The sequence below is a fragment of the Lolium perenne genome, chromosome 7, assembly GCF_019359855.2.
Source record: "Lolium perenne isolate Kyuss_39 chromosome 7, Kyuss_2.0, whole genome shotgun sequence".
NCBI lineage: Eukaryota > Viridiplantae > Streptophyta > Magnoliopsida > Poales > Poaceae > Lolium > Lolium perenne.
In genome coordinates this window covers 176,252,181-176,275,307 of record NC_067250.2, presented here as the reverse complement: position 1 = coordinate 176,275,307, position 23,127 = coordinate 176,252,181, and the positions used below count along the sequence as shown (strand labels likewise).

At 42.5% G+C, this 23,127-nt stretch overlaps 2 protein-coding genes across 2 annotated transcripts; one reads left to right on the top strand and one right to left on the bottom strand.

The window, feature by feature from the left end:
* Positions 1-3,147: 3,147 nt before the first annotated feature.
* LOC127315700 (uncharacterized) lies at positions 3,148-6,785 on the top strand. The gene is made up of 11 exons (XM_071824110.1): positions 3,148-3,248; positions 3,364-3,847; positions 3,948-4,103; positions 4,198-4,425; positions 4,508-5,066; positions 5,145-5,365; positions 5,450-5,650; positions 5,748-5,876; positions 5,956-6,068; positions 6,150-6,225; positions 6,780-6,785. Exons 1-11 carry the CDS (start codon positions 3,148-3,150, stop codon positions 6,783-6,785), a joined length of 2,274 nt encoding a protein of 757 aa, XP_071680211.1.
* A 10,922-nt stretch (positions 6,786-17,707) lies between these two features.
* On the bottom strand, positions 17,708-20,790 carry LOC139833767 (protein FAR1-RELATED SEQUENCE 5-like). The gene is made up of 5 exons (XM_071824109.1): positions 20,020-20,790; positions 19,855-19,926; positions 19,626-19,748; positions 18,035-19,533; positions 17,708-17,729 (listed from the first exon to the last, which is right to left on the bottom strand). Exons 1-5 carry the CDS (start codon positions 20,206-20,208, stop codon positions 17,708-17,710), a joined length of 1,905 nt encoding a protein of 634 aa, XP_071680210.1. The 5' UTR covers positions 20,209-20,790.
* Between the last annotated feature and the right edge of the window lie 2,337 nt (positions 20,791-23,127).

Sequence of the window (23,127 nt, the reverse complement as noted above, 5' to 3'; positions counted from 1 at the left end):
TATCAAACCACCTTGGGTGGGGCCAATATTTGGCACACTTGTGCATGGTGGTGTGCCCCACCCTTTTTTAATTGCTCTTTGTAGGTTGGTTTTTTCATTCATGGTGATCCCATGGTTGGGAGGTGCCGATACAAGGGTTTTAGGGTCAAAATGGGTCTACCATGGCCTAAAACATACCCAACCACCTTGGATGGGGCCAATATTTGGCACACTTGTGCATGGTGGTGTGCCCCACCCTTTTTAATTGCTCTTTGTAGGTTGGTTTTTGCATTCATGGTGATCCCATGGTTGGGAGGTGCCGATACTAGGGTTTTAGGGTCAAAATGGGTCTACCATGGCCTAAAAATTATCAAACCACCTTGGATGGGGCCAATATTTGGCACACTTGTGCATGGTGGTGTGCCCCACCCTTTTTGGCTTGCTCTTTGTAGGTTGCTTTTTACATTCATGGTGATCCCATGGTTGGGAGGTGCCGATACAAGGGTTTTAGGGTCAAAATGGGTCTACCATGGCCTAAAACATACCCAACCACCTTGGATGGGGCCAATATTTGGCACACTTGTGCATGGTGGTGTGCCCCACCCTTTTTTAATTGCTCTTTGTAGGTTGGTTTTTGCATTCATGGTGATCCCATGGTTGGGAGGTGCCGATACTAGGGTTTTAGGGTCAAAATGGGTCTACCATGGCCTAAAAAATATGAAACCACCTTGGATGGGGCCAATATTTGGCACACTTGTGCATGGTGGTGTGCCCCACCCTTTTTTAATTGCTCTTTGTAGGTTGGTTTTTGCATTCATGGTGATCCCATGGTTGGGAGGTGCCGATACTAGGGTTTTAGGGTCAAAATGGGTCTACCATGGCCTAAAACATATCAAACCACCTTGGATGGGGCCAATATTTGGCACACTTGTGCATGGTGGTGTGCCCCACCCTTTTTAATTTCTCTTTGTAGGTTGGTTTTTGCATTCATGGTGATCCCATGGTTGGGAGGTGCCGATACTAGGGTTTTAGGGTCAAAATGGGTCTACCATGGCCTAAAACATATCAAACCACCTTGGATGGGGCCAATATTTGGCACACTTGTGCATGGTGGTGTGCCCCACCCTTTTTAATTTCTCTTTCTAGGTTGGTTTTTGCATTCATGGTGATCCCATGGTTGGGAGGTGCCGATACTAGGGTTTTAGGGTCAAAATGGGTCTACCATGGCCTAAAACATATCAAACCACCTTGGATGGGGCCAATATTTGGCACACTTGTGCATGGTGGTGTGCCCCACCCTTTTTAAATTTCTCTTTGTAGGTTGGTTTTTGCATTCATGGTGATCCCATGGGTGGGAGGTGCCGATACTAGGGTTTTAGGGTCAAAATGGGTCTACCATGGCCTAAAACATATCAAACCACCTTGGATGGGGCCAATATTTGGCACACTTGTGCATGGTGGTGTGCCCCACCCTTTTTTAATTTCTCTTTCTAGGTTGGTTTTTGCATTCATGGTGATCCCATGGTTGGGAGGTGCCGATACTAGGGTTTTAGGGTCAAAATGGGTCTACCATGGCCTAAAACATACCAAACCACCTTGGATGGGGCCAATATTTGGCACACTTGTGCATGGTGGTGTGCCCCACCCTTTTTTAATTGCTCTTTGTAGGTTGGTTTTTTCATTCATGGTTATCCCATGGTTGGGAGGTGCCGATACAAGGGTTTTAGTGTCAAATTGGGTCTACCATGGCCTAAAACATACCCAACCACCTTGGATGGGGCCAATATTTGGCACACTTGTGCATGGTGGTGTGCCCCACCCTTTTTGGATTGCTCTTTGTAGGTTGGTTTTTTCATTCATGGTGATCCCATGGTTGGGAGGTGCCGATACTAGGGTTTTAGGGTCAAAATGGGTCAAAATGGTGATCCCATCCAAGGTAAAACATATTTTATTAATGTTGTCCATATTTACATATCAACATTGTTCATGATAAGTATAGACTATAATTTTGTTGTTTAATTTCGTTGGCCCAACATGGACCAACCAAAATGCCATATGCAACAATAATGAAAGTGAAAAAATGTTATTAAAAAAAGGCACAACCCGAAACGGCGGATGGAAACGCACCATTACGATCTTCACGCACGCCACGATCTTATCGTGCATGGTTTGCGCATGGCATGTTCCGGAAATGACGGACGACGTGGTCGGCCTATAAAAAGGTGTTCGTGCTGCCGTCATTGAGATCGTGCAAACCCTAGCTACAGCCGCCGCCACCGCCACCGCCACCGCCACCGCCCGCGCAGTCGCCCTCTCTATTCTTCTCGCCTCCTCCGTCTCCAAGGCTCTCATCCCCGCCACCGCCGCCATCTGCAAGGCACCCTCACCTGAGACCGCCGTACCCAGGAATCTTCTCCACGCCAGGCCCAACACCGTCACCTAGATCTCATCGGAGACAGACCAAGACGGTTCCAACACTGCCTCGTCAAGTAAGTACACATCAAGAACTTCGTATCTACATCGTATGAAGCAACTAAAATTTGTATAGTTTAGAGTCGCCGCTCCTCTAGAGTCGCCGCTCCTCTAGAGTCGCCCCTCCTCTAGAGTCGCCGTGTGTCTTCATATTTGCAGTTGTTAGAATAATTTTCTTAAGTGTTGAATCTGATTAGGACTTGGAGTTGTTGTGCTGGTTGTGTGCATGCATGTGCACACCTGTAGTCAATTCGTTTAGGTTAAGTAAAACTTTAACATGACTTCATGCCCGAATACGTCGGATCCAGTCAATCCTTTGTCAGCAGTTTTCCTATATATGCATCGCTCTTGTAGCATGAAAATAGAAAACACTGCAATTATCGGTTTTTAAGATGTAAATTTTATTGAGGGGTTTCATATATAGGCCGGGCAGATGTTTGCTCTCAATTTTTTTGTATAAAATTTCACCATGATTTGTCTGTTGAAAGCATATCATCTCACACATCGTATGTACAATTAATAATGTCATCCCACACATCGTATGTAAAATCATGTTGTATTCAAGTCTCCCTCTTGCACATTTAATTTAGTTTTTTGTACGTGACATATTACTTTCGTAATATAGTGTTTTTCCTTGATAGAATGGACGAGCTTAGGGGTGAAGTTTGCTGCAACATCGAAAAATGGTGTAGGCTCATGGCCCGTCTTACCGTGGATCAACGTGCTAGACTAGCTCTAACTAATTTAAGAAGTATGATGATGATTCCTTCTGTGAAGATGCGTACAATATTGATCAGGTACACCTTCTCACATGTATATTACGTAATATTTCATCACATGTTCATATGTCATTTGTAATTCGTGGATTATTTTTGCATAGTACTTATTGATTCATCTTCATTTTTGTTCCAGGTTCATGCTTGATGTTTTTGACCCTGCCACTGGTACATTCGAAATAGGAGAGAACAATGGCGTGGTGTCTCTTGGTTTTGTTGATGTTGAGTGTCTCCTTGGTCTGGTTAATGAAGGATTTTCTGCTGGGGAAATACTTACCGAGGAAGGTGAAGACGTGAAGCATCGCATCCCACCACAGTTCATAAGCAAATCAACCGGTAACATCGTTATCGACGAATTAATTGACGACATCATTAAAAGTAAACTTGCCGATGATGACTTCCTGAGGAGGGTAGTGCTAGTGCTTCTGGGAACAGTACTTGCTCCTATGGCGACGAAGATTGTCCCACACAAGTTCTATGCACTAGTAGAAGATGTGAACCGAATCTCAAAAATCAATTGGAATGCATTCACTCTTAGGGTTCTGTTGGATAGCATTAGGCTGGTAAGAAAAGGTAGACAAATCCGTCAGTGGCCAAAAGGGAACTTAGGAATGTTGCAGGTATGTATGGTCTTATGTCGGAGTGTTGTGCATACTACATCTCACTGCATTTTTCACGTATAGATAATTAATTTACTCTCCTTTGTTTACATGCATGCAGTACTTGTACTGGGAAAAATGTCAGCCGCTAGAAGGCGACTGTGCATTTAATCCTAAACTGTCCATGCGCCCTCTAATGAGGAACTGGAATGAAGCAGCTGCCACGCGGAGAGACAATTTTGACTATGAGAATGGTCGAGGTCGTGGTAACGTGAAGGTACTAATTTCAGTGTTACGAATAGGCACACTTAATTTTGTAAATAATCAATTCAAAACTGTAGTACTTAACTCTTGCATTATATAACGTGCAGATTGATGAAAATATCACTGAAGAGTATCGGATGATGGAGCCAGTTGTGCCAGATCCTGTGGCTGCTCATCAGAATAACGCCAAGCCCGCGAGTGCTGTTCCAAAAAAGAAACAGGCTCCAAAACCCATTGATAACGGTCAGACGGAAATTCTGATAAATCGTTTAACGGGTTACCTAGATGCACAATTGCAGAAGATGTTGGCTACCATCCCTGCCTTATGTGCTCAGGTGAAACGCCTAATTGTTGTGTCATTTTCTTTTGTTATTGAAAATGCAATCGTTCATGAACTTATATATTTTTGTGTTGCAGAGAACATTGGAGATATTTAATAAGGAAGGCGTGACTTACAAACCAGCAGCCGCACCGGTTTCCGGTAACATGGAGGACCAGGAAGATGTCAACTCTTTCCGGAACGGCCCTCGTGATAAAAAAGAGTTCATGTACAAGGAAGAGAGCGATTCAGCAGGAGGTGGAGATTCTATTCGTATCATTGACATGAACCTGGCTGATGAAGTTGATAAATTGGAAAAAAAATTAAAGGAGCCTGCTAAGAATGGTACTACCAAGAATGCAAATGATGCTATGCGCACACCTGACAAGGCTGGTGGACTGAATGGTACTCCAGCAGGAAAGCCATTTGGCGATGTTGATAGCACACCGGATAATCCGTTCATCATTGAAAATGCTGATCCGGTGACATCAGATTCAGAAATTGATCTCGACGCAGTAAGTATTAGCAAGTTCTTATCTAAATCAAAGGAAGATGAGTTGGCTGGGAAGAGGAAGCGAACAATTCCCAAAAAATTTCAATCTCCCTATGCTCTAGACAGACGCACCAAGCGTCAAGTCCGTGGTTCATCCACAAAAGGTAGTTTATTTGTCCCATTATTTTTAATATTCTCTATAAGAAATGTTGTATTTGCTAATCATTTTCATATGCATGCAGCTCTGAATTTCGATGATAAATCTGGAGCAGATAAAAATGCAAAACCGGATGCATCATGCGATTTGACGGCTGAACTTGTAGACGCAGCTATAGTCTTCCTCGAGCTTGCATCTCGCTCAGACCAGCACAAAAAAAAGACTGTTTACCGGAGTGGCCGGGGCGATGAAGTTAACGCTGAGCGGCTACGTGTTGTTCTCGACGAAAAATGGTTGTCCGATGATGTAAGTGTGTAGAACACATCTATTCCATACATTTAATATTTACATGTATGTTATTAACATATAATGTCATTATGTTATTCGCAGGTCATTGATGGTTACATTGGGCATTTGAACCTCCGTGTTGGGGATGATCGCTTCTTGTGTCCAGCATGGAGATCAAAATATCTAGTAGACCGGGCAATTGCCGGAGACAAACCCAAAGAATCCAGCAAGAACATGGATAGCGCGATGGTAAGATCTGGCGCGGTTGGTAGAGTGTTGACGGAATACACCGTCCGTGACAAGGTACGTAATATATGATTGTTATAAAATATTGTAGTACTCTGCTAATAAACTTGCCGAATGACATCTCATTTTTTTCATATGTTCTAATTTTTTGCAGGTTTATTTTCCACTCAACATTGGCAATACACACTGGACGACCGTTGTCATGCACACACCGAAGCAAGAATTCCAAGTTCTCGACTCGCTTTATCCTCTAGAGTTTACGTTGGAGACTGTTGAGGCACTTGTAAGTGAAAAACAAATTGTCCACATTACTTGTAACACACTGAATTGCGCAAATTAGCATAACTGTTATCTCTCTACAGCGGCGCCAAATTGCAGATGATATGCAAGTGGCCAACGAAATCACGAGTGGAAATCATCCCGACGTTTCAAAGTGGCCGATATTAGAGTACGACATGCCGCAGCAACATGACGGGTGAGTTAATGTTACACCAATTTAAGTTTATGATCAATACATGAGAGGATTAACGTTATCGAGATTTTGCATTTACAACAGGAACTCTTGTGGATTGTTTGTGATGGAATGCATGGAGCATTGGGATGGGGACCGGATGACTGCAGAGATTTCACAGGTTTGTTAAAAATCGTCTGTATGTACACCCTTGGATTAACAAAAATGTGTTACATCTAACCCATATTTCGTAATATTGTTTAGATCAAAATTAATGGAAGGCGAAGACGAATTGTCGCTGAAATGATGTTATCACCTTCGAACACGTTAGAGATGGTGAAAGAGAGAATTCGGTCCGTCGCTTCCAGGATCAACAAGAAGACATAGAAAATGGAAGATAAAAGTTTGAGTGGTTAGGTTTTAGTCCCGAAGAAGGTTTCCTGACCATGAATAGCTTTTTTCCTTCTATCAACTATGTTATGTTGTCAAGTGACCATGAATACTTTTTTCGTTTTGTTCAAGACATATGGCTATCCTATTATTTTGTTTGCTTAATCATATATTCTTGTTTCTTGTTTTATTGAGGTGCACATACAGACACACACGTACATATTTTTTGATCATGATTTCTTGATGATTTTTCAGTTGCACACAAACACTGAAAGTAACATTTAAGCTACATACACAAACACAGTGTACCAAGTCGGTATCATTTTCGTTGTGCGATTTTTTCAGGTGTAGACACACGCTTTGCATTTGTAAAGAATCATACACCAACATAGTAGCCTTTTTTCAGCTACACACTCACACACACTAGAATTTTTCACGTACACACATCAATTTCGTTGAAGATTTTTTCAGGTGCACACACACACTTTGCATTTAGTCAAGTAGTTCAACCCATTTACAAAACCGTAGTATCAACATACACACTTCACAGAACATAGATCTATCTAGGGTGTGTTTGGGGCAGCACCACTCCAATCTATCTTCGGCTTCTTCTCCTCTGGCCACTCGTCCCAGTGGCCCCCACGAAAACGAGGAGGGCTTGTTTGATAACACATGGGAAAACTCCAGGACGCGGCAGTCCAATATTCATGCCCATCAGTGATGCGAGTGTGTGTCCACGCTTCATCCCCACTTGGGCGCTTGGTGCCAGCCAATTCTTTTCCTTTGCTGCTGCTCGATGAAGAAGCCTTTGTGCCGCCCGTTGAACTGGGTTGCAATGCAGTTGGTGTTGCTTGCGGAGGTAGCCGGTGGCGCTGTCCATAGTTGCATTGACGGATTATATGGTACAGTTTGTACGCCACAAACCCATCTCTGGCTGCATACTCCAGATTAATTTCATCGAGGGGATTCTTCTCCCAGAACTTGTCTTTGGACAGATGGGAATTCTTTCTTCATTCCTTTGTAGCTCATATCGATGAGTGCGGCTGCCATGTCAGCCATCCCAGTCCTGTCGCGTTCAAGCTGGAACAAGTCCTGCAGATCGATGTGGTACTCAATTGGTATCTCAATATTCCAACTTCGCTGCATTGCTATTCTGTCATTTCTGATATCGACGCTAGCAAAGTGGACACCACTGCGTAGGAAATCCATGAGTTTGGGACACCACGGTTGGCTACTGCTCCACCATAAAAATGGAAAAGATTAACTGGTAAAATATTGTTGGGAAAAAATGCTGAAATTGAGTTGTGAAATGCAATGAAATTATGTGATAATATTTCATTCCTACGTGTCATTTAACATTTTTTGTCTGAACTTGAATGGAAGTACATATCATGGTTCATATCAGTACATTCAAATGGATTTAGAAGTTCAGATTTTATCCTTAAAGATGAATGAGTACCAGTACTATGTTTGTGAGGGGGATTTACCATAACTACAGGCACATGAGTAACTAAATAACAACTAAGTAACCACATCAAAAATATCAAATCACAGAAATGAACTAGCATGAAGCATCAAATCAAGATGATAGAGGTTATGTAAAACCGGGTTTCATATTTCAAGTTTGCAAGAGCCACTGTAAAAATCAAATATACATACCTTGACCATTGGTAGACCAATACGTGATCTTTCATCGCCAGTTGGACGACGGCGATCCGATAGTCACCTTTGTACTCCGGGTCGCAGTACTCGAAGTCCAGGCCCATGAACTTGTATTCATCCTTGCTCAACCACTGCTCGTACATGTCCACAATCTCGGCTGCTTTATGGTTGTCGTCGGTGTAGACAACCTCAATCTCAGTTTGATGTGCGACAATCTTCCGGATTTCAGTTTTGTGACTGGTAACCTCCCATTCCTGATCCGTGTCACTGCTCTGATTGCTAACCTCCCTTTCCTGATCCATGTCAGTGCTGTGATTGCTGAACTCTCTTTCCTGGTCCATTTCGAGAGGTAGACGAAGAGGGCAGTGTGGAGAAAGGAGGAGAAAGAAGGGGAGGGAAGATGAATCGGTGGGAAATGCACTGCAGAATAAATGGCAAATGAGGAGGAGAAAGAAGGGGAGGGAAGATGACTCGGTGTGAACTGCCCTGCACAAAAAATGGCAACTGCCCAGCCGAAATTAAATCACGTTATGTGGGAACACACCGAAATGGGCTACCTTTTTACGCGGGCCCTGCACAGCTTGAAGCTACGCAATATGGCCTAGATTTGGTGCATGATGACGCCACTTTTTATGCAGTGCTTATGTGATCGATTAATAGCAAACACCACTATTTCATGACAATAAAACATGCGTAAATCATTATTGAAACATAATATGCAGCACACACTAATGTCATGACAATAAAACATGCGTTAACAATTAATCAAACATAATATGTAGCACACACTAATGTCCATGTTTCATGACACAGTTGTCATGTGTAAGCATTTAAAATACGTGGTGATTTCATAGTTGATCAACTAGGAGCTTCAGACCACCCTCCTTGCTACCACGAAACCAGAATATGTAGATGTCACCAACTTGCATCTTATTTTGCTTCACAACATCCATCCAATTTGAGGTAATCATGGCAGTTTTCCCTACTTTGCTCAAGACCATCCTAACTTTAGCAACTTTTCTATTCCTGGAAAAGACTTGAATTTCGGATGGTAATTTCAGATTCTTCACAATGTACTCCATGGTGTAGGCCTTTGAGAAGTACTGCAAAAGGAGTCAATGAGCAATCATTTGTTAGCAAAAAAATTTGACATACGCTTGGACAGTAATGATGGCTTATGATTTATTCAAAAATTGATTACCATTTTGGCTTTGCCCTTGATGATGATTGAATTTTTTATGGTGAAGACATAGAGGGGTCTACTTGGGTTGTGCTTACAAAATACACGCTTCAGTCTAGCAAGTTGTTCATCATCCATCTCCACCAGATTGGCAAACACACAGAAGGAGTCAAAATCTGCATTCCCCATAATTCCTGGACCTGAATGCATAATTTTGGATAGTAATGAACAATAATATATGTACTGAAACATTTTTGTTGGAAGGATCATTCTTACCTCTCATAGTAATTCTTTTCTGCGCATCCCCAGGAGCAACAACTTCAGGTACGTGAGCGTCCATGTTCACCTTCATACCATTACGAGTGATCAAACATAGTTATAAAAAATGCATTTAATGTAACATTCATGATAATCTATGACATATGTTACATGACAACTTCAATAGTATGACCTCAAAATGTACAAGATTCAATCTTTTAGTACTGCATGTTACTGTAGCAGATCTAGGTGTTGTCGACAAATAGATGAGAATCTGATTGCAGTTACTGTAGCAGATCTAGGTGTTGTCGACAAATAGATGAGAAACTGATTGCAGTTACTGTAGCTAATGTAGGTGTTGTCGACAAATAGATGACAAAAATGAATGCATATTAGGCCCGGGACATCGATGAAAAACAGATCTAACATGGCGCATGTCTTGGGCAATAATTGCTGCAGCTAATGTATGAGATCTATGTGTTGTCGACAATTTGATCAATTGTCAGAAACAACCGCACGGAGAATAGAGGGGAGATAGATGAGCAACAGAGGGGAGATAGATGATCTAGTTCCGGACGGATATGCATAGGGTTTTATCATACCTCTCACCGACGACAGCTCCACAATGGTACGCAGGTGTCGGAGGCGGCGACGGCAAAAAAATGGGAATAATTTATCAGGCAATCCCACGATTAGGGTATAAGAAAGCGTTGAGCTTGTATATAGGTGCGGGATGGGCCGTCAGGCCATTATTTTTTAGCTTTTCAATTTGGGTAATACTGGGCCACCGGAACTATTAAGTTATCCTAATGCGGCCCGACTGACTCAACTCATTTATATTTTTATTCTGTAATTTTGTATTACAACATAAAATTGGTACACCTATGCACATTACAGTGCAGACATAGCTACTGTGGAGAGGAGGGCAACCAAGGCGACGCAAAGTGCTCAAAGATGCAACCACCAGCATTCCAAAGCCATCAGCAATTTTCTCGGCACAATTATGCAGATGACAAGTTGCACCAGATGATGCATATGGATGTAACATGCAACCACCATCATTCCAAAGGCAAGACATAGCTAAGCATCAGCACACCAATACATACATTATACTTAATTACATAACTTAGTTCCACACATATTCACAAAATAAGACCATCAATATAATAGATGGTCACACTAGGTAAATAACTTAGTTATTTACAAAACTAACTTTGTTCAACACTCATTACTGACATAGTTCAACGCCATAAAGCAAAAGCAACAACATCACATCAGTCCACAACATCTAGGCATCATCCTCGACAGAGAGCACCACCAAAGTCCATAATGTTGTACCCTAATCTGCCTAGAGGTGCCAGAGATGGCTAGCTCCTCGGCATGCTGCCTCAGATGATCAAGCTTGCCACCCTTCGGCTTCGACTTGTGCCATGGACAGAAGTACTTCCCACGCTTCTTGAAAGGCAGGTCCCCATTATGCAGCTTCTCCAGGAGCTTCCTTTTGAATGACCCCATGTTCCTGCTGTCAACCGACTCCGCAGAATCCTGTGAGTCATACTAGACAAGAACAATGTGTACAAATTACAATTACAGATGCAAACCAAACAAAATGAAATAGATGGAAGGGTACACAACTAAATATATTGCTCACCTCCAGCGAGCCATCAGATTCCTCCAAGTCCTGGTATGGACCATCCACAGGCACCACCACCTCCTCCTGGTTTGCAGCATCAGCATCAGCAGGTTCTTCCTCCTCCTGGTTTGGTGGAGGCACAGGTTCCACCACCTCCTCCTGGTTTGCTGCATCTGCGATGAGGTTCTTCCTCATGCTGGTTTGGAGGAGGCACGGGTTCCACCACCTCCTCTGGTTTGCTTTGCATCAGCGATAACAGGTTCTTCCTCATGCTGGTTTGGAGGAGGCACAGGTTCCACGTCCTCCCGCTTCCTCTTCCTAGACCCTTCGCCAACCTACATACCAAAAAGATAAATCCACACATTAATCCCCTCAAGGAAAAAGTCATCAAAATAGTTTGCATACCAAAAAATCAAAAAGGAAACAATAATCCATATCATATTTAACATTCTTTCATTGTATCATCTTATGTATACTCCTAACTCCTAAGTCCTTATTATTAATTACAAACAAGTAATGGTAATCATGTCATACAGAAATGCTTTATTTATTATTACGTAATAGAAATGATTTTGATCAACATTTATAAGTTGCTGTATTTTCCTACGGCGCAGTAAATAAATTTGATAATAAAGTACCGAAACATGGAATTTATAAGCTAGGTTATGTGGACCATATCATGCAATTAGTAGTACCTATTGCAAAAGTAAAATACTTAAAAGGGTTAGACCTAGTGTAAAAACTAAGAATCACTATCATGATTTGAGATTCTAACTTGTGTTATGCATTTGTAATCAGGCATAGTTCATTTACATCAACTACTCCCTCTGATTTGTACAATAGAGATCCTTGTGCAACTATCCAGCACATGAACAAAATGAACAAACATCACGGCACAGCATAGAACATTAGTTAAGCTCCATAGTTGCTACCGTGATAACGTCAGAGTAAACCCCGAGCATAACCTACCCAGTATCAACATTATCAGAGCAAGTAATTAAGATGTTGTTTGGATAAGGTAGCCTGGTAGACCCGTTAATCCACAGGAAAAAAAGGGGTAGAACGAGCAGTTACCTCCATATGCAAGTCCGGCTTCACCTCCGAGACGTCGCCGGACGCCGGCGCAGCGAGCAGATCCGGCACGGCCTTCTCCGCCAAGGACGACGAATCCTCCTCCGCAGATTCCTCCGCGTCCAGATCCGCCCGTGCCGCGACCACCGGGCCGACGACGACCGACCCGATGACAGAGGCATCGACGACGGTGGACCTCGCAGCGACCGCCGTAATGCTGGACTCTCCACCACCGCCTTCGCCTCCAACCGCCTCCGCCGATGCAGCAACATCGACGGCCGCCAAGTTCTCCAGATCGTCCGCGCCAACTGCTACTCCCGCAGCTTCCATCACCGCCGAATCGACTGGATCGGCGATGCGAAAACCTAAACTACCGGCGGAGCGAGGTAGATGGAGAGGGAGAGGGGTTTTTTGGCGGAGAGATTCTCGGAGAGGTGGGGAACGGGGGGAAATGGCCGCAGATGTGGGAGACGAAGCTTTTATATGCGCAGACGCCTCAGGTCCCTCGCCAGGTAGCTTTACACGTCACCATAGCCTCCTCTCCCTTGCCACGTTGCTCTACATGTCATCGGTTTAGGAGCTTTTTTTTTTTTTGAGAAACACAGTACAAACACAGACGCTCATATACACGCGCATACACTCACCCCTATGAACGCACACACGCACACCCTACCCCTATAAGTACCTCCGGAAGACTGAGCCGGCGGATATGTTTGCCAAACATTACTTCAAATACACGATTAATATTTGTATTAGATTAGTATCATTATAAAGTGTATTTTCAATGTGAATCCAACGATACTATATACATATATTATAATCAAGATTTTGTTACTCAAATTTTAGGGGAAAAGTTTGTATTGGCGCGTGCACCTTATCCCTAGTATCGGCACCTCCCAACCATGGGATCACCATGAATGCAAAAACCAACCTAGAAAGAGAAATTAAAAAAGGGTGGGGCACACCACCATGCACAAGTGTGCCAAATATTGGCCCCATCCAAGGTGGTTTGGTATGTTTTAGGCCATGGTAGACCCATTTTGACCCTAAAACCCTAGTATCGGCACCTCCCAACCATGGGATCACCATGAATGCAAAAACCAACCTAGAAAGAGCAATTAAAAAAGGGTGGGGCACACCACCATGCACAAGTGTGCCAAATATTGGCCCCATCCAAGGTGGTTGGGTATGTTTTAGGCCATGGTAGACCCATTTTGACCCTAAAACCCTAGTATCGGCACCTCCCAACCATGGGATCACCATGAATGCAAAAACCAACCTAGAAAGAGCAATTAAAAAAGGGTGGGGCACACCAGCATGCACAAGTGTGCCAAATATTGGCCCCATCCAAGGTGGTTGGGTATGTTTTAGGCCATGGTAGACCCATTTTGACCCTAAAACCCTAGTATCGGCACCTCCCAACCATGGGATCACCATGAATGCAAAAACCAACCTAGAAAGAGAAATTCAAAAAGGGTGGGGCACACCACCATGCACAAGTGTGCCAAATATTGGCCCCATCCAAGGTGGTTGGGTATGTTTTAGGCCATGGTAGACCCATTTTGACCCTAAAACCCTAGTATCGGCACCTCCCAACCATGGGATCACCATGAATGCAAAAACCAACCTACAAAGAGCAATTAAAAAGGGTGGGGCACACCAGCATGCACAAGTGTGCCAAATATTGGCCCCATCCAAGGTGGTTTGGTATGTTTTAGGCCATGGTAGACCCATTTTGACCCTAAAACCCTAGTATCGGCACCTCCCAACCATGGTATCACCATGAATGCAAAAACCAACCTAGAAAGAGAAATTAACAAATGGTGGGGCACACCACCATGCACAAGTGTGCCAAATATTGGCCCCATCCAAGGTGGTTGGGTATGTTTTAGGCCATGGTAGACCCATTTTGACCCTAAAACCCTAGTATCGGCACCTCCCAACCATGGGATCACCATGAATGCAAAAACCAACCTACAAAGAGCAATTAAAAAAGGGTGGGGCACACCAGCATGCACAAGTGTGCCAAATATTGGCCCCATCCAAGGTGGTTTGGTATGTTTTAGGCCATGGTAGACCCATTTTGACCCTAAAACCCTAGTATCGGCACCTCCCAACCATGGTATCACCATGAATGCAAAAACCAACCTAGAAAGAGAAATTAAAAAGGGTGGGGCACACCAGCATGCACAAGTGTGCCAAATATTGGCCCCATCCAAGGTGGTTGGGTATGTTTTAGGCCATGGTAGACCCATTTTGACCCTAAAACCCTAGTATCGGCACCTCCCAACCATGGGATCACCATGAATGCAAAAACCAACCTACAAAGAGCAATCCAAAAAGGGTGGGGCACACCACCATGCACAAGTGTGCCAAATATTGGCCCCATCCAAGGTGGTTGGGTATGTTTTAGGCCATGGTAGACCCATTTTGACACTAAAACCCTTGTATCGGCACCTCCCAACCATGGGATCACCATGAATGCAAAAACCAACCTACAAAGAGCAATTAAAAAAGGGTGGGGCACACCAGCATGCACAAGTGTGCCAAATATTGGCCCCATCCAAGGTGGTTGGGTATGTTTTAGGCCATGGTAGACCCATTTTGACCCTAAAACCCTTGTATCGGCACCTCCCAACCATGGAGCATCCACTAGGTCTTCCAAAATATCTAAAAATGAAAAATATCTTCACATTCCATGATTGTTTGTGTTACATACCATGTCTACAAAATTTGAGGTGATTTGGAGGAGGTCAAAAAAATCACTTGCTTAAAAAATGGGGATAAAGTTATACCAAACGGTCCGTCGTAGAGCAAGTGAATTTTTCGACCATCTCTAAATCACCTCAAATTTTTTTTATAGGCTCCCATGTATGTAATATCAATTATTAATAAAAAACATTTAAAAATTAAGTTTACAAGAATATTGTGGGGTACACCATGGTTAGTTGCACCCAGACACCCGAAACATAGGGTTTTAAGCGGAAACATGCATTTTTTGGGTAAATCAGGTAGATGGGCATGCTAGGGTGAGGCCACACTTGCACATGCCTGCACCATTCACTCTACAAGAATATTGGCCCCATCCAAGGTGTTTGAATCTATTTTAGTGCAAGTTAGACTCATATTCACCATAAAACCCTTTTCGCCACATCCTAATTCAAAAATATTCATAATGATAAAAATATCATCACATTCCATGTTTATTTCTGTTACATACCATGTGTGAAAATTTTGAGGACATTTGGAGGAGGTCGAAAAATAGGTTGCTTCAAAAAATGGGGCTAAAGTTCCGAACGGATATGCATAGTAGCCTTTTTTCAGCTACAAACTCACACACAGTAGCATTTTTCAGGTACAAACAAAAACACACTTCCATTTCATCTGAAACCACATTTAATTTTTCATCCACACACCGAAACACACTTGCATGATATTTTGACATGACCACATCATTGGAAATAATTTTTTCATCTTGACATTTCCAATTACACACGACTAATTTGAATATGTTGCAAATAAAACAACTACTTGAAATGCTTGCATATTATTCCTACTACTAACCCAAACATTGCAACACACATTGTTGCTAGAAAGCAAATAATATTGTCCTTAGACTTCAACACTTTTCTCTGCATTTTCAATTGTATCTTCAAGGTTTTTTCTTTGTCTTCATTTTCGTTCTGCACCTTGTTGATCTTCTCGGATAGTTGCCCTATCACATATCTTTCTCTTCCTTTCCATTCACTGTCAACCCACTCTACATACGCGCATGTATGTATTCCCTGAAAGAAAACATATCATATGAAAACATAGCATATAAATAAAGTTCAAACATGAAATTATATGGTTTGAAAGTATACCTCATATGGACAACCCAAAAACCGTCTTCCAGTGTCGTAACCGTCGTTGCAAACACGGCGAGCAGGGAACACCGAGTGGCCACACCTGTTCTTTGTGTTCTTCTCAATACCGTAGTACAATGGATCAAACTCGTACTGCGGCAAAACATCAACAAACTGAACCATGCCTTCGTCATCATCCTATATTTCATCATAGCAGATTATGGGTTATGGAAGAATTCTTTTATAAAACAGCAAATAATCAGGTACTAACCGGCTCAACTAGGGTATGTCTTTGCCGCGGTCTTCATCTTCCCTCTGTTGTAATGCACAACAGATGTAAGCTTCGCCCATCCGTGGTCGCCGTCCATCGGATCCGCTCTATCCGATGAGTTCACGATCGCGTGCGGCCCGCCGATCACCCCGCGGCGAGACATAGGCAACACAGACGAACCCTAACAGCGAGTTAGGGAACACTTTGTTAAATAGAAACGGCCCATCGAGTTAGGCTTTATATTTAATTGGGCCGCCAACTCTATCGGCCCAAGACATGCTATACCCACCACGTAAAGCTCAACATCCACGCATGCAAAAAAAATTGTTGGTTTATTATTTTAACATCATTTAGGAAAGATAATTCTTTGTGTTATCACAAATTTGTAATGGAATCGAAAATATTACGATTTATTGTGAAACATTATAGGAAAGAATAAAACTATAGTACAGAGAACCAACATGAAAGCAAACAATAATATAGAAAAAATTGAAGAAAAAAACAGGATACATAAAAGAGAAGCCACCGAGTAGAAATCAGCTTTACAAGAATTGAGTTAATTGACTCATAAAAAGAGAACATAGTTCAGTACAAATCACTCATAAAAACATAATAAACACAGTAATCCTTCCATGATTATTGAAGTTCAGCAAAAGAACATACAATTTCACATAAAAAGAGAGAGGTAGTTCAAATAGTCGCGACGATTACATAGATTAGCACAAAAGACACTAGAGTGAACATATCCACCACTTTACAAACAGTAGGTTCATCGTCTGAAACTTAAACCCCTACATCTATAAGAGTTGCCATTCAACATAAGATGATGCATGAGTCCACTGCTGATGCCGCCAGTACATATATAATGGTAACAGTTCTTGTACTACCTGCATTGGAAATTACATGCTAATTATAAAATGCTACTTTTGTTGAATTATGTAAGTAGGACAGCTTATAGGCACTCACTTGTTGTTAAGTTTGCATTTCTTGCTGCGCCGGTTGTGACCTGGCTCTTTGCAAGCCCCGCACTTAATTTTGTGCTCGTCGTACGATAGAGGTCTTCCATTTTTAGACTTGGGACGGTTGTCATCATCTGAATTATGTGTACCTTTGCTCGATACTTTAATAGGATCCTGGACCTTAACCATGTTTCCTTCTCGGTCCTCCACATGTTCAACTGCTAATGAGCTTAGACAAATCGGAACAGCACCCACCGTACCCTCCTTGTCGTACTCAATCGCCTTTGCTATCACGTCCTTTAAAGCATCCTGTAATCGAGCCCAAAGTGTTGGGTGTTTGCATGCTGCATGCATAGCTTGCGAGGATAACACAACGACCTTGCTATATTCAATTCTATCCGCTGTACCTGACCAACCTACTCCAAACATATCACTCGTTCGCCTAGCAGGCAGTCCATTTCTTGCGTCTTTTGATAACCGACGAAGAACACAACACTTTGGAATTTCAGATATTTGCAGAACACATAGAACATGGAATATATGTTTGCAAGGGAGTCCTTTTCGAATCATTCTCCTGCAGCTGCACTTTATAGTTTCTTTAGGATTTCCCGGTGTATATTCCACGGTGAACTGCCTCTTTGGTTTATTATGCCATGCCACGACAAAAGTTTCAGACCCACATCCCAGCTTTCTTTCCAAAGTCACTATGCCGCCAACTGACCTCAAATCTAGCTGCAATATATAGAAGTTTGCCGGCGTAAACACGTGGGTAGCAAATACCTCCAGATCCCTGCAGCTTGTTACGGGCACAGGTAATGTCTGTGAGGCCGTGCAGTCATCATGTGCCTCGTTCTCACGGATGCGGGTAATGCAATTCTCATAGTGCAATATCATGTCCACCAAAGTCATTTCTCCATCAAGGTGCAGGTGAAGGCAGGAATTCAGACTTTCACTCCGCTGGTTGCTCTTCATACCAAGCCAAAAACCCTCTGTCAGAAAAGCTGCAGCCCACAGGTGCCTCTTCCTGTACATCCTCCTCAACCAAATTTCCGTGTTCTCTGTCTTCCATCTTTTTAAAAAAGCCTGCCATCTCTGCTCAAATTCGGCTATGGACGTGCTATAGTACAACATAGACCGGAACTCGCCCAACGACTTGTGACTGAGATGGATCTTCATATTTTTTTCAACATGCCAAGAACATATGCGGTGCCAGACATCGGGAAATACAGTGCGGATTGCCCTAATCATCGCTGAGTCGGCGTCCGTAATTACACTCAAAGGCTTCTTCTGACACATTGCCTTCAGAAATGTTTGCAGCAACCACACATAAGTTTCTTCTTTCTCATCTGAAACTATGGCACAACCAAAAACCGTAGTCCTACGGTGATTGTTTAGACCAACAAAAGGTATGAATGGCATACGATAGCGATTCATCTTGTACGTGCTGTTAAACACAAGCACATCTCCATAGTCCTCATAGTCCTGTACAGACTGCGAGTCACACCAGAACATTCTCTTCAGCCGTCCTTCTTCATCCAAGTCATAGTCGAAATAAAAACTTGGGTCCTTCTCCTTTCTGCTGAGCATAATGCCTATGGTCGTGGCAGCATCACCCTTCGCAAGTAGTTTCCTCTTTTCCTTGCCGCAAAGGTTGTACAGATCCCGTCGGACGTACCCAACGCCGCCATACCATCCACTTCTGCTAATCATGGAATCCATTATGGTGTGCTTCCTAATACCTGCAGCTCCCATAGCTAAGATCTCAGCCTTCTGATGATCTCTGATTTTTCTATGCGACCAAAGAAAAGGTGTTTCATCCGCTCTTGCTAACGTATGACTGTGCTTGTCATCAAAACTATCAACATACCAGAAACCAAGTTTTTCATTCAGCTTCACAGTCATGTGCGCCTCACAGTTGCATCGAGACAGTGGTCTGAGCCTCCGGCTATGTCCCTCTTCGGTCATCAACTTTGGATCACGCTCACCTTCCCTTGAACACAAAAAACGCCTGTAACGCCTATGTTTCGTAATTTTTTTGCTATATCTGACCTTATCCAATCTGATGCTGAATCCATTATCGTTGGCATAGCTGTTGTAGAATTCGAATGCAGCTTCTTCACTAGGAAAAGTCATCTCCTTTATCATCATGTACAACTCTATCGTATCCTCTGCCTGACAAGCTTGACTGAGGTTCGCGTCATCACCATCATCAACATGGGACTGTCACATAAAAACATAGCAGTCAAACTCTAATTTTTTTATGTGGCTATTAAAAAAAATTTGGTTTCCACAAAAAATTAACCAATACGTACCTCATTGCTATTCGACGGCTTTGCTTCCACATAATGTTTGCCAACTACTGACTCATCATAAAAACAATTCTCCATGTCGGATTCACCATAATAGTCATACACATTTTCAAGTCCAAATATTTCCTGCAAAAATTTAAGAGAACAAGTAAATGTACCTCATTACTGTTTCCCACTTTCTAATGGTAATCTCATTTCATTGCATATCAAATAACAATTACACTACATGTACCTCATTGCTGTTTTCATCCAACTCAACATCATCACTAATATCTCTCTCATAATCATTGTCAATGTCGTCCATCTACATATTCAATGATAACATGACAATGTTAAAACATTTATCCTTCTGCATTTGCTTTCCATGAAAAAAATTGAATATATCAAATACACTTACATTAATAATTGCTTCCATCCCATGCTCTGAGCTCATGGAATTATCTGACCTTGAACCAACGAAAATATTCTCCCTCCCTGACAAAGATTCATTACCAAGCCCCGTTCTAGAATTATCTGACTCATCTCCATGAACTCCAATTCCAGGAACATTCTCTACCTCACAAACAACAGACATCGTCTCATCCATTTCCTAGCTACAACAAAAATCTCAAATTCAGTACATCCGCATCAAATTCTTTCACAAGTTAAAATGACCCAACAAGAGGTGAGTTATCATGTACGTACCTACCAATCGATCGATGCGCCGGCCGGAGTAAACCTACACCCACCACAGGGGTCGATCGATGCGTCCGAGGAGGAAGAAGCCGCTAGGCCACGCTCAAGGGCAAGAGGAGCCGGCCCTAACCCTAGCCGCGCTCGCCAACACTTATCTGGTTGGAGCGATCAACGGCGACGGCGGAGACGGCCGGCGCGCCAGCGGCAGATCCCACCCGGGAGGAAGAGGAACCCTACCCCCACCAGCTCGGTTGATGCGTCGGGCTCGCGCTAGGGTTCCAACTAGGAGTAAAATGCTCACGGCGATCGCGGCAACAGAAGGGGACGTGCACGACGGCGGAGACGGCCGGCGCGCCGGCGGCAGATCGATCCCTCCCGAGAGGAAGATCAACCCTACCACCACCAACTCGTGCTCGCGCTAGGGTTTCCGACGACGGAGGAGTACAACTTCTTCTCACGACGATCGCGGCAACAGAAGACACATGCACGACGATCGGCGAGTTTTAAGCGGATTAGATCTTAATTAACTGCTCACGTGATCACCTTTTTTTTTAAACGTCACGTACATATACCGTATCCATACATATGGGTATAGACGGGCTGGATATGGGTTCGGGCTAGCCCAACGCTTAAAAAAAAAAACTCAATATGACCCCTCAACTTCACTTAGGGGGGAGCACCGGAGCATCCCTCCAGCGATCCATGTGCCGGAACCTTAGTTACTCATTTTCTTCTGCTTTCTTTCTCCTTGTTTTGGTTTCTTTTTTATGTTGGGTTTTATATCAAGCCTACTCCAACTTGCTTGGAAAAAAGGCTTTGATGTTATTGTTGTTGTTGTTGTTGTTGTTGTTGTTGTTGTTGTTGTTGTTGTTGTTGTTCTCAAGGTGACCACGGGTGGATATAGGAGGGTGCCATGGCAACCCAGCCAAAAATTCAAAACAGTATGTAACATATAGTATCTACTAATCTATACTTAACACCAGATGTCTAACGATTTGTTGAAATTATGATGGAAGCAAAAGCATCAAAATCTTTGCATCGTAGAATTTTGTAGAAAATGTTGCATCATATATTTACCAATAATACATTTCTAAAAGATTTAATTATCTTAACATTCGATTATAAGTATATATTGTACCAGTTTGTGACTGAAGCAGCATAGTAGTATCCCTTGGGAGCTTCTAACAAGAATTGTGTCTGCATTCTGAATTTGAATAAATATATTGTATCAGGAGAACCATTTTTTGCAGAGAATAACCAGAAGAATATTTACCTGTTGCAAAGATGTCAGCAATTTCGCACTGTACATATGGATGTATTTTTTGACCTGCACTAGATGGTATAGTTTACAAAGTCATAGCAATCCTTTCGGATTTCAGCAATTATCACCTCCTTAGTTCATATTGTACTTTCTTCCTTTAGAACATATGACGTAACTCTGCTTGTCTGTTTAACAACACAAATAACTAATGGCATTCTCAAGGTCTTTAAGGAATTGTCAAATTAATAGAACTACACACAGTCGTAATAGACATTTTTACAACACAAATAACTAACGGCATTCTCAAGGTGACCACAGGTATCTATTAATCTATACCTAACACAAGATGTCTAATGATTTGTTGAAATTAAGATGGAAAAAATACTGCTAACCGGCAGGCTTAGAATAGATCGAAGCAAGAATCTTTTAAAAAATAGTTCATAGCCTACCAAATTGGATTGGCTAAATGCATTGGAAAATTATACTTATTGGAAATTCCTTTATATCAGGACACCTTGGTACACCTCTAACCTTGGAGAAAGGACGAGATGGCAATTCATATCCCCTTTTCTCTGCTGAAATCAAGTACAACCTCTGTTCATAAAAGGATGCCATAAGTTCATCTAAATTTGAATGTATCTAGACACTCTTTAGTGTATAGATATATCCGAATTTAGATAAATCTTCGACATCCTTTTATGAATGGAGGGAGTATCTTTTTAGAACCTTAGCCAGTTGTCACCAAAGGAAAAGGTAACAGGGGGTGCTTGGTTCACGACCAGAAATTGCAAGGCCAAAGTTCAGCTCATTTGGCAATAGTATGGTTGAGTACCAAAGCTTGGCTCACCACAGACTAATAGAGCATATAAAGGATACAGAGAGCAGAGCTTCAGAATGCATGGTATGTTTGACAAGGTATTAACTTGTCAATGCCTATGGATTGTAGGCTAGGGTTTAGTTAGAAGTAGAGGGTAAGTAGATCTCGAAGGTTTCAGCCGAAAAGTACTCGACGATTGTGAAAATTAGGGTTTGTAAACAATGATTCGATGCCTTCCTCGTCCCTCGACTCCCCCTTTATATAGGAGGCGGAGCCGAGGGATTCGTGTTGTACAAGTTACAGAGTCCGGGATGGTTTCTAACTCATCCCGCAAGATTACAAATAACACTTCCTATTACAACTCTAGCTTTCCTTAATAACATCTTGGGCTTCCGAATCTTCTTATTCTTCGGGTAGTGGGCCTTCAGTAAACCCCGGGTACTATCTTCGGCAGGCCCATTTGGGATGCCTATGTCAATGTTCTCCATAATGAGGTTGTTGTTTCAGGCGACACTTCAAGAAAAATTAAGTAAGAAAATTAAATTATGCAAGAAACAGCATCAACTCTCACCTCCTATAGATAGCATGTAAGTTGGAGAAGGAAAACAGCAAACCTATTATAAACCCTGTGGAGTTTCTCGAATTGAATATACAAATAAAGAAAGCGACAAAGAAAACAAACACAAATATTGTAATATGGTTTGAGATTGGAATTTCTGTTACTAATTTTTAAGTTGGAAATTCAGTCCATT